The sequence below is a fragment of the Phaethon aethereus genome (assembly GCF_964289735.1).
Source record: "Phaethon aethereus genome assembly, chromosome: 2".
In the NCBI taxonomy this organism is placed as follows: domain Eukaryota; kingdom Metazoa; phylum Chordata; class Aves; order Phaethontiformes; family Phaethontidae; genus Phaethon; species Phaethon aethereus.
Window position 1 is genome coordinate 168168491 of NC_138582.1, and position 12683 is coordinate 168181173.

The following is a 12683-nucleotide window of genomic DNA, read 5'->3' on the forward strand; positions in this document are numbered from 1 at the left end:
ATAGATTAGAGCAAATGTGTTCAGGTGGCAATATTTAAATTCTAAATATCCACAATTAAATCAACTTCATCCTTTCACTGAGTTTAAAAGGAATTGATAAAATCCATACTCATGCACCTCTCAGATCATCAGGTTTTGTTCAGCTACCCTGTCCTGAGCCCATCTTCCTTGAAAGGCATCCAGTCATTATGCAAAAACACAGAGAGATGGAGAACACTAGACTGGGTGGAGTTTGATAGGATCATTAATCGCTTCCATTAATTTGAGGGGGTTGTGGGTCTTATTCCTCTTTCAAATTTTCATGCTTTCAATTAACAGACATTGCTTTATGCTATTCTTTTTTTTTTTTCCTACTTGAAGTGTCATTTCATACCCAACACCTTCTTGTGAAGCTGCTTAAATTTAAATAAGTCACCTGCCAAATTTCATTAATAAATTGGAGAATGAAATATTTCACATTCTCCATTCCTGGTGTTGCTCTGTGGCCTGGATTTTGCTCTGTTATAAGGAAGGTATTAAGATCTTTCTTGTTGCAATTAAAGACTTGGAAAGTAACTTTGGCTAAGTGTCTCAGCAAGTTTACAGACAAGATGTTCTACTGGATCTGATCAGTCACTCAGATCTGTGGACCCCTCTACTTCTTGGCAGAAATGGATACACAGATCAACAGAACTTAATTTTGAAAATTAAGGCTGCTAAATTCATTTATTTATTATGACATAGGAGTAGGAGACTGCACCGGGTGAATATTTGGAGTAAATTGAGAGATCACTCTGTATAGCAGCGTGCTGCTAAACCAGCTCAAGACCTGGTCCAATGCATTCATAATAAATTGGGGGACACCTGCAAAAAGAAATCCAGGGGCAGAGCTGGAATACAAACCACCTTAGATCCACCTCCTCTACTGATTGATAAATGAGGAGACTTAAAACACAGGAAACCGCTAATTGTTTATGCTATGTTTTGCAAATACTGAAGTTCTGTAGGTGGATGTAATTGTCGTGTTTGCAAAACAACACAGTGAATTTTTTTTGCCTCTAATCCCCATGCGAATAATACATAGAAATATATTTCACAGTTTGTTTATGGAATGTGATGCTATTACTTTATTTAAATAAAGTCATACAGTGGAAAGCAGAACAGATGCACTGTGTTGGGTTTGGAGAGAAAGCTAAATGGGGAACATAACCCCAAGGGCACAGAACAGCAAATCCAGCCTTCAGCGAACTGCTGCATGAATCAGCTCTCAAATATTGTCCTTCTAGACACTACTGTTAATAGTCTTTGTATTTCTGATTGCCAGGGGCAGAGAGGAAAAACACAGTCAGGAAACAACCCAGTTGCTTTTATTTACCTCTACTATTACTCTGCACCAAAATTTCTTGCATTCGTATGACATTTTCCCAAGCAGTATCCAGAAAGATAAGCCATTTTATGATGGATGTCTCAGCTCAGTTGTTAACTAGCTTTAAGGAAGGGGGTTAAATATTAGTAACGAGGTAAGGCAGCTACAGAGAAGGTGAACTAGCCCAAGACAGGGATCACTGAAGTAACTGGGCTGCCACTGATGTGAAGAGGAATTAGATCAAGACTTTCTTGAATCGTTCATGACTCAGATGAGAAAAAAATGCCTTCTAGTCTCCTACATCAATCTATTAGCAGAGATTCAACACCAAGCAGCTACTACCCTCCCCACCTCACATCACAGTCCTGAAGCTTAGTAAAAACCCTCGTGGAGATATGTCGAATGGAAACACAGCGGGGCGGGTACCAGCCTCCCAGCAGCACAGCAAAATGGAAGCTGAACTTCAGCGTAGCTTAATGGGAAGTGGAGCAAATGAGTAAAATCTCCCGCAACGTATCTAATTGATTTACACAGGAATAGGCTCAAAACAGAAACATCCTTTGGGGGAAATACATCTCGGTATTATAACACGTCAGTAAGTCAGCTTAATACTTAGGAATGCTCCTGTCCCTACCCACCCAAAGCAAAAAATACAGGTTTAAACCATGACCATCACTATGCCACCATGAAACCACAGGGCACCAATGTTTTGAATCCTTCTGGCTCCTGTCCTTGTCCCAGAGAAGATACATAGGGACAAGAACGGGTACAGAAGAGGGCAAAAAGGATGCCAAAGGTATTGCACAGGCTCCCGGCCAGACAGCATGGGGCTTTTCAGCCCACAAAAAAGGCCCTGATGCAAAATCTTAAGCCATGTGGAGAAGGGAATGCATGTTCACTGGCACCGGCGGTGTAAGATTCGGGGGCGTGGGATGAAGTGAGCGGGAGGTGGGTTCAAATCAAACACAAGGGCTGCTCCTGGCACCGTGGAGCCTACAGGACATGGGAGCAGCTGGACCTCCATCCAGCGGAGTCTGCAGGGCAAAGTCCGAAAGTGGTTGAGGCTTTTCCTCTAAAATCACTGTCACAAGACACAAACCCTCCAGATTCACTCTCTGCAAAGCAACTAAAGGGCAACCTCCGCCAATACCTTCACCTCTCCCCCCCCAGGGAATTCTGTCTTTAACAGGCTGCTTGAAAGCGTTCAGGCTGCATGAATAAATGAAATAAGCAAACACAAAGTGGCTATTATTAGCAGCGAGATGCAGTGACCAGCTAATCGGCCATTCCCCTGTCATTTTACGATCTGAACTGAGCTTTATATAGCTTTGTTGCGTGTTCAAATCGTTGTACAACTAATTGAGGTAATTAACATCTTGTCCCTTTTTTTACACTGGCAATTATAAGCCACCATCAAGCCTACGATGAGAAGCGAGAGATAGGACTGGGATTTTTCATATTAAATGCAAAAGAAAAGAGTAAAAAGTCTTTCAGATACCAATAAAAGGTCTTTCCATAAAGGGGGGAAAAAAGATACTAAACTGTTTTTTCTAGCCCTTTGCATGTTACATTTAAAAAGCGAATGTTTTAGTGATTTGTTAACATGAGTTCGATATAACTTTAGTATTTTAACCCTATTTTTATTATTATAAGTTAAGTATTTTAAGCATTAGTATTAAGTATTTGTATTTAATTAAGTCCTTTCCCTAAAAATGGCAGATTTCCTGGTTGTGTCAGTGAGTTAAACAGCCTGGAATTAGGGAGCTGTCTCCAGGGCCTCCCAAATACAAGGATTTTGTTTTCTCTCTTCAGCAGGTGGTTTAAAAGACAACAAATCTGTCCATCTGTTTGAGCTTGAAAATCCAGCAGGATGGGAGAGAAAACAACAGCAAGGAGTATATTATTTTTCTTATTGTTAACTTTATTTATGGGGCTTGTTTGGGTTTTCAGGCTAAAGTAAGCCTATACCTGCGGTTTCTCTTGAGTTGAAAAGAGCATTGCCCTTAACATGAAACGAAATGCTCCACATCATGCTGGAGGGGGAGGGATTCCCACATTGGCATGAAAAATGCAGGTCAGTCTGGTCTTGAGCTGTTCTTCCAAAATGAGAAACCCAGAAATGTCATGTCATTGACCTGCACCTTGGAACTTTTCTCTCTTTTTGTGGACAGAGAGAGGACATACAGGTTCACTGAATTGGGCTGGGATTTGCAAAGTTTGGTCCACCTAACCCCTTCCAACCAAGCAGCTATTTCAGAGGAAGCCAAATGCCCCAACCAACCATTCCTGTCCTTTCCCAGCAGTGCTGGGTTGCTTTCCCAGCACAGCTCAACCCATTTTTAGAGCTCATGGCAATGTCTGGGCCATCTCCTGTGCCTCTAACTACTACCCCTACTAACGACCATTTCCCAGCACCCTCCTGAGTGTTTCTCCGGGCTAAACCCAACAGGGAGCTCCAGGCTCTGCAAAGAGGCGAGGTGCTTTTGCACTGCAGGCTGTGGCTCTGCAAGCTTCTCACTCTGGACCTGGAGGAACCCCATGGTGACTGCACCGGCTGGTGGGTGAAAACTGAAAATCAAGCTTTGCTGTTTTCCTCAGCATCAGTTTCTTTCCAGCCCACTGCAATGATTGTAAAAAAGAAAAAAAAAAAAAAAGAAAAGGGAGGGAGGGCAAAAAAAGAGGAAAGAATAAACGTGAAAAGGAGAGAAATTAATGAAGGAAAAGGAAAGGGAAAGCAAAAGGGAAAGGGAAAAGGAAAGGGAAAGGGGGAAATAAAAAAAGGGGAAAGGAGAAGCAGAAAAGGGAGGGGAAGAGTGAAAAGTTGTAAAAAATGGGCAAGGGATAAAAAGGGGAAAATGGGGAAAAAAGAAGGAAAGGCGGGGAAGGGAGGAAAGGATAGAAGGGGAAAAGAAAGATAGCAAAAGGGAAACAAAACTGGGAAGAGAGAAAAAGAGGAAAACAGTGAAAAGGAAAAGTGGGAAATAGGAGAGAAAGGTGGAAGAAAGGGGAGTGAGAAGAAAAAGAGGAAAAGCAGGAGAAAGAAAAAAGGGAAAGAATAGGAAGAAAGGAAGGAAAAAATGAAAAGGGGAAAAAAGTGCTGAAGGAAAAGGAAGAGAGGGAAAAGGGAGAAAGGAAGGGGGAAGAAAGAAAAACAGGAGAAAAAAGGAGGAAGAGACAAAAGAAGGAAAAATTAATGAAGGGGACAGAAGAAGGGGTAAAAGGAAGGGAGAGGGAGAAAAGGGGGAGGGGGAGAGAAGAGAAAGGGGGGAAGGAGAGGGAAGGAGGGGACTCCCTCCCGCGGGGCCGGCGGCACCTGGGGCGGGGGGAGGCGGTGCCGCCCCGCCCCGCGTAGGGAGGCGGCCGGGGGCGGTGGCGCTGCCCGGCCCGGGCGGAGCGGCGCGGAGGTGTCAGCTCCCTCTCCCCTCCCCTCCCCGCACGCGCGCAGCCCCTGCGCCGGGAGCGGAGCGCCGCGCTGGCCGCAGCCGCAGCGCCGGGACCCCGCCGTGCGGGGTGTCCTCCGCTCCGCGGCGGGCGGGATGGAGTACGCGGTGTTGGGCGTTGTGGTACCGCTGCTCGGCTGCCTCTTCTCGCTGGTGAGTCCTCCCGCTGCGCGGTGGACGCTGCGGGGCTGAGCTCCGCGTCCACGGGGCCGGCCCTGCCCCGCTGCCCGCTCCTTTGGTGCGGGGTTTATCTTTTCAGCCTCGGGCAAACTTTGGGCAACTTTGGAAGCGCGGTTGGTTAAAGGCAGGCGTCTCTTTGGTTGGGTTTCCTCCCCTCCCTCCCCATAATCTAGAAAACGGCAATCTCGTAATTTCCTTTTTGTTCAAGGTACGCTTCCCCTTCCAGAGTGCGAGGATCTCTTGAGCTAGAGGAATTCACTGTGGGGTTTTAGCGTTTTATTTCAGGTCTGGCTCTTGGTTTTGTTGCCACTCAGGTTTGCAAGGCTGGCTTTCGGTTTGCTTTCGTTTCTGTTCAGGAGCCTGATCGTTTCGTGCAAAGCTCTCCCCGAAAACTGGGGGTAACAGGATGACGTTTCCCAGAGGGGATTCAGCGGCAGGGGAGGGGGCTCCTGGATGGGACCTTTCTCCAGGTGAAGAACAGCCACCCATGAGAAGTTCAGCAAAGTGCTGCTCTCTGACACTGAAACCTCACGTGGACGCACTGTTTGAGGAAAGAGCAGAAACTGGGAGCAGAGGATGTGTTTTCTGGCTGCTGTGGCCCTCCTGCTTATAATTTCCATGCTTGCAGGTCCCTGATGGGGCCGTGCTGTTTCCTCCCCCACCGCAGATGGCTCGTAGCACGGCGCAGAATTAGCGAACGGGATTGTTTCTCCTGGCCATGCGTCTGTGTGCGCGCGCACACACACGTGCATGCAAAAGCTAATTCTCTGTGCAAACAGTGCAGACACGGGGTTCTGCACATTTCAATGAAGCTTTGTGCCTACGGCTTGTTTCCTTGCAGCGTACGATTTCTAGGCTGGGGTTGGGGAGAGATTGGGTGCTGGCTGTGGCTGAGTTTCCCTCTTACTTCTAATCGTCTCCCACACTTGTTTTCTTTCTTTGAAAGCTGAGGTTGCCTCACCAGCATCCTGTTGGGTTGGGAGAGTTTCCCACAGGAGGTAGGTTGTGCCTGCGGTACTTGATTGCAAGTCGCTTCTCTTTGCTCTTGCTTGGCTGGTGACAGTGGTTCACTCAAAGCTGCTCTGATCCCCAGCAAGCGGAGTCAGACCAACCAAGCTGAGCCTCAGAAAGTGGAAAGTAACCCGGATTTGGCACTGCATCTCTTGTCTCCCTTCCTCTCCCCTTGTCCCTTAAGAAATGAGACAAATGGATTTATTTCAAATTTTTTGGCTGTCACTGCAAGCCACCCAGCCATCTGCATCACCAAAGACTTTCTCTGAGGAGGAACAGGCAGGGAAAATGAATTAAAGTATTAAAAAAAATGACCAGGCAATTAGTTCCTGGAATTCTACAGACTTTGCTTTAGGGAAGATCTAAAATAACCCATGTCCGGGGCTGGAGCTGGGGAAATGAGAAGGGGGCAGCACTCCCATCAGCTGCTGGAGCTGCTCCAACTCTCGCTTCCACTGAAGCCCGTGGCAAAAATCCCATTTCTTTAAACACTGTTGGCATGCAGAGGTCCTCTGGGGCCAGATCCTGCACAGAGTTAAGTCATATAGTCTGATGAAGTTCAACGTGAAAGTCGTGGCAGGATCAGGTCCTTATGCTGGTGCTCTTGGGTTGATTATTGCGATCAGTAAGCACAAACTCCTAAAGCTTTGGGATAATGGCAAGGCACAGCTTAGGTGCAATCCAAGGGCCTGTACTGGTTCCTTTTCAACCCTTTTATTACCTTGTTGTTTCATACTTTATCTCACTTCCTTGCCCTTAGTTTATTGGAACCGTTGGTTGCTTTCTCGTTCTTTCATTGTGTTAATGTTCCTGAGACCTGGTTCATACTAGTGGGTTAAAGAGATCCACGTGCTCCTTATCAGTGCTGATCTGCAAGGTGACTAATCCTGAAGTGCCTCAATGCTAGAGAAAATCCTTGTTGTTTTTGTTTCTCAGTTTAAACCTGGGATTCGGTGCTCATTTTTAAAACAAAAGTAATTCTGCAGTTGTAACAACCTGGCTCTGGGACCTACGATAGCTCAGCAGAGGGTTTTTCCTTATAATTTATTGTGATAATTTTTTATTGCTATGTCCTTGGAAAAACTTTGAACGAGAACGATTGTCCGATCGAGAAGTTCAGTGCTATAAAACTGTTGCAGCCGTGTGGTTTCTAATTACGGTGATAAACTTTCACCTCAGCCTCTCGTGATCTACAAATGTGGGAAAAAGGAAATTGGGCAGATCTCATTTGCTGTCGTTCATCAGACCATGCTCACCAGAGACCTGCATCCTGCAACGGTCAGCTTTTAACTTAGCATTTTGAAGGAAAGCGCTGAAACTGGTGGTGGCAGGGCATGGTGTAAATTCACAATAATTCCTATTAGGTTCTAGTGGGTCGGTTTACCTTTTTAGGGGGTGTCACTAAGATAATCTGGGCTGGAGGGCTACAAGTTTGACTTTTTTTTTTTCGCCCAGTGTGTGTCTAGTAAATGAGGTGTTGATAATTTGAAGCAGTTCGTGGATTCCACATGCCTTCAGACTGCAAGCTCGTTGAATTAGCCAAATCCATCCAGCTGGTGTAATTCATGCTTCTCTTCAGAGTTTTATTCTGCTCCAGCCATGAAGTAGACACATGATGGAAAGGAATAAAAAAACCCCTCAGATCTGATCCTTTAGCAGTCTGAGCGTAAATGCTGGAAACAGGATCAGTTAAATTTAAGCTCACGGGGCAACCACTTCAACCGTATCTGCATCTCTTTCATCCTATCATTGACTGAGAATCTGAGAAGTTAGATAAATGTGCTTAAATAAAATAATCAATGTTTTTGGTGAAGAGGCAAGGTACTCGCAAAAATCCTCTAATTCCTGCATCCAACACAAAGATCCTTTAGCAATGACAACTTGTGTTTAACAAAGGCCTTGCCACAAAACCCCAATGTATTATTGGATGTACGACTTATTAAATTTATACATGTATAAATGCATGACTGACTTTAAATAAAGCCATCTAGGAGAACCAGTTGCACAACCCTGTATCTGGGTAGCTCTGGAAGTCTCATTGCCTCTCTATAATGCTGGAAGTCTTCAGAGTATGTATTTGCAGCAGCACATATATTTTAGAAGCTCTTATTTAGGGCGTAAAAAGGCAAAAGAGCAAAGTAGGCAAAAACACAGTATCTGAAGAAAAAAAAAATCCTGTATGGAATATTTAAGGCAGTTTCCAACAGCGTGTTACTCCAGCCCACCAGCCTGTCAGCAGGGGGATTCACGCTGTAATTATCACACCCTCCTCGCAGCCGAGAGGTCTGTCTCCAGCAGGAAAACTCTGGAGAGCCAGAGAGGAAGGGAATCATGATGTGTCGTAAAAGGGGATGAGTCCACCAGGGTGTTTTTTAAAGACAGGGATAGTTGCCAAATATTCGGCATCGGGAGGCAGATGGGACCATGGACAGAGGAAGCTGCCTGGCTTGTGAATTTGGGTGTGTATGTGTCTGTTGTTTCATTTTCCCCCTTTTTACAGTGCTTTAAAAATGCTCTGGTTCAAACTCCTTCCCGTTGTAGTATCAGCAGCGGTGTGAGAGCCGGAGGGCTGCACCAGACAAAAATGCAAAGCAGCGTGTGCTGCGTTTTGTGCTAAGTGTGTCCAGTGCTGACTTGTGAGGCTGCCCTTGCGTTTTGTTCCTGTTTTCATTGTTTCGTAGCGGCATGACTTTCGCGAGTGGTATTTGTCTCTTCTCGTTTGAATATCCAGGGAGGGGTCACGGTAGTTGGTGGATGAAAAGAGGGAGGTACGTTTTGCAAATGGGCAACTGGGGCATGAGTAAGTGCTGGGACTGGTGTCATGAAAGAGGTATTTCAGCTGTCCCGAGGCACCGACTGCGGGGCTGCCTTGGAAGTGGCACACGTACTGAGTTTCTGTTATTTTTTTGCGGGGGAAGGATAGCTTTTTCCCTTTACCAGATGGTCCCCAGCAGAAAGAACTGGAAAGACTGGTAATCTCACGGAACTCAATCTTCCACTTACCGCATTATATGCTGACTTAGATTGGTAGGGCTGGGGAGTTACCTGCTATTTGGGCTAGCTTGTAGACACAAATCTTTGTTGGAGATGGAGAAGGCAGGGAACAGGGAGAAGAAAGATATCTCCCTGTTCAGCATCATGTCCCATTTAATGGCAGTCTGAGGGAGGGCACCAGGCACTGTGTAGATCAATGAGACCCAAGACGAGGTGATTTTTTTTTTTTTTTTTTTTAAGTTAGACCTGAGCGCACTTGGAGGAGATTTGTCACATTCCACGTGGCATCTGTGGCTCAAGTTCAGGAAAAGAGACAAATTATTTGTGCAAAATAAAAATTGTTACTCAAGTTTTGATGAGGAACGGGACTTTGCTTTCTTTTATGAACAGGGTAGGTCACGTCCCGCCCTCAGACCAAGTCAGCACAAGTGTGGCAGTGTCATTTCACTGCTGCGAACGGGGTCACTGCTGCATCATGCTGGCTCAGTGGAAGTGGATATGTGGTTTACCAGTGCCTGGGAAAGGTTGTGTGATGAAATGTAGCTCCGTTCTCTGGTCTCATCAACTTTCTCTCTTCTATATTGGAAAGAAGAGGAAAATCTTGCATAAGAACCAAAATCTAGGAAATGCAACCAAGAAAAATCCTCAGTCATGGGCCAAAAACATAGACAAACTGTGTCAGAGATGCCTGGAGAGCCCAGAGCAGGAGGGGGCTGGAGTTCTGACTGAGCAGGTGGGATGGAGAGCATGGAAAGACAGACATGCAGGCAGGCAGGCAGGTCAGAAGCTCCCACCCTCTCGGTGGGACTTGCCAAGCCTGCCTGTGCTGTGGCACTGACTTGTCCTCCTGCCCCATGCAGCTGGGCAGGGGCTCCCTTAGTGAGTGCTGAGCACTTGCAGTTTCACTGCTCCCTCCCTTCCAGCTCCCAGATGTTTTCCAGAAGTCACAAGCTCTTACAACTTCATCTGGGAGGGAACCGAGCCGAGAGGGAAGATGTCTTTGCCTCTGAAAATGAGCTCCCAGAGGACTGCAGTGGAAGAAAAATGGGGCCCCTCGATGGGAGGTGCGAGCGGAGCGGTGCAGTGGTGCCAGCCAGCGCACCGGCCTCTCTCCAGAGCAAACACGGCTAATGCCGTGCCGGGGGGGTCCTGTGCACGCGGGGGAAGGCTGTTCTCCAGCTGAGCCGTCGTCTTGTCACCCTTCCCTTTTGGAGCAACCTGCAGTTGGCTTGGCTTCCTGCCTGACCACCAGAGATTTCTCTGGGATGATTCAATTCTCCGGGCGTGAGCTTCACCTTTCACATTCCAAGACCCGTAACGCAAGGGAGAGTTCATTCACGAGTACTCAGAAAGTTGGTGAAGGTTTGAGAAGAAGATGGGCTCCCTAGTTGCTGGATGCTCCTTGTGTCGTTATACAGCCCTTTTATTTGTTGAATGGGGTGATACCCGACTTCTTCAGCACTGGGTTTTTAGAAAACCTGAAGGTTTCTCAGCTGTAAATAAAAGTGGAAAGTTTCCTTCTGATAGGGATGTCGTTAACAAGGTACCAAGATTTTCTTTCCTGAAGCTTCAGCTTTTTAGAAGCCTCTACCGGCTATTAGGTTTGCTACAAACCACGCTTAAACTGCTGAGCCTCATGCATAAACCCTAATGAGGGAAGAGCCATAATAGCAAGAGCACTTATGTTTAATAATTGCCAATCCGCACAAATATAAATAGCCTGTGTGGACACGGCTTGACCCACTGGAAGCGAGCAGGTAAGGTGAAGAGGCGGAAGCAGGTGTGATATTTCTTTCCCGTTACGGTCCTTGCCTCCGATATTCTTTCCCCCACGCAGCCGTCAGACGTGCGGATGCAAGGCAGCCGCGGTGCCCTGAAGTCAGCGCAGCCCGGGTGTGAAGTTAGCGTAGGTGACATCAGAACTCGGTCCAGTAATTTTCAGATGGTTGGTTTATAAAGTGAATTTAGGGACGGTTTTGTGCGCAGGGATGTGTTTTGTGGGTTGCTTAAGGCTGGAAAGCACACATTAGTGCCGCTTTACTAGCGGTTTATTGTGCCAGATTTTATCTGCAGCACTAACTTTTATATATATAGTATGTCCAGGACTTAAAGACCTATTTTAGCTTCTGAGCTGTACATGAATTTTAAAGACCCTGATGTACTTTACATTAACAAAGTCACTTTTCCAGTCAACTGAAACAGTGGATGTTAACAGCTTTAAATGCTTTTATTAGTCACATTAGGTAGATTTCTCACCCCCAGGGCAGTCACTAACCATTCATTTCAGTGTTTGCCCTGCTGGGAGATGGAGACTTACACTTCTGTTGTTTGCATTTAAATTCAAGTGTTAGAACTGAATTGGAATTATTCTCTAATTCAGTACCAATTTGGGATTATTTTCTGACGCGTTTCACTGGCAGGCCGGACAGCAGACTGGGTGATGCTGTTTTGATAAACTTTTCTGGACGTCACGCCTTGGCTTCATTGATTTGCATTGATTTGAAGTCGAGAAGAAACCAAAGGAACTGAACATGGAGACCCCAACTCTCTGTTTGCTAAGCCACCATGATCCCCTTCTTGCTTTTGCAGCAGGCTCAGGAATATTCCTGCTCCTGACAATCAGATGTGAAGCTGAGTATGAACTCCACATTTTTTTTTCATCTTCATCTCTGTGAAATTGTATCTCATCAAGAGGGAAAGGGGAAAAAAAAATATCTATTTAAATACAACTCTTGTCTGGAGGGGAAAATATCAATACTTTGTGTCTCCTTTGTAGAGCTGAAATCTATTGGCTGTCTTAAAAAGATGTTTCTTCAGGACTCCAACCTTGGTTCTGTGTTTAACAGATGTTTTAACTAATACCTGGTGATCTGTAACATCACAACCAACACCTGAGCAGCCAGAGTCTCCAGGGCCCTTATAAATGTCATTGTCTATCAGAGCTAATCAGTCTGAGCTTCCTTGCAGGTGACCTCGGGGTGGGATTCACCTTGCAGATCAGGACACCTCCGTTTCGGCATTTCTGTGTAGGTGTCTACGCATGACCCAGATGGTCGGAGATCCCGTTGTGGCCAGCAGTGCTGCCAGTTCATGTCAGCTGCTTGTTCTCAGGCCATCCGAGATGCAGGAAAACATCCCGTTGTCCCACAGCATCCCTTTCTGGAGAGCGAAGCCCCCGTAGATGCTGTGTTGTCTGCCGGTCCCACGTGGATGCTATGAATACAGAAAATAAAGTTCTCTCAAATGACACCATGTGCCTACTTTATGCACCTTTTTGAACCCTCACTGACGACCGTGGCAGTTCAGTCACCCTCAGACACCCACGTCTGGAGATCTTAAGTGGCAAGCTGAGTCCCTCCCCAGGTTCCCTGTGTGTTGGGCGAGAATGAAAGAAGAAAACCTGCTCACGCTGAGCTCTTCCCTGCAGCCTGCTTCATTCATTACTGAAAAGCAGCTTTTATTTCATCTTTCCGAAGCGGCCAGACAGCTGCGGTTCGAACTTGAAGGAAGGTATCCCTTTGCAAGGCAAAAAGAAAACAAAATGAAATACACTGGACGTGGCGCCCAACCCCCCACGCCGCCCAAAAAATAAAAATCCGTAACGACTCTGTACATTTGCGACAAGATGAAAAGCTGCTTCAACGCTGACACTCAGCATTTTTATGCATTCAGCTGGGAAACAGCCAGAATCCGAATCCTGTTGGAAATTATAC

The 12683-nt window shown here is 46.2% G+C and overlaps 1 protein-coding gene across 1 annotated transcript in view; it reads left to right on the forward strand.

The window, feature by feature from the left end:
* Positions 1-3582: 3582 nt before the first annotated feature.
* The window catches only part of LOC309402464 (vasoactive intestinal polypeptide receptor), a gene marked incomplete at its 3' end in the record, with an annotated part of 125205 nt that continues 116104 nt past the window's right edge, over positions 3583-12683 (forward strand). The window contains exon 1 of the mRNA XM_081996303.1: positions 3583-4938. Within this exon, the coding sequence (XP_081852429.1) occupies positions 4882-4938 (57 nt within the window). The 5' untranslated portion in view covers positions 3583-4881. The remainder of the gene's footprint in view (positions 4939-12683) is intronic.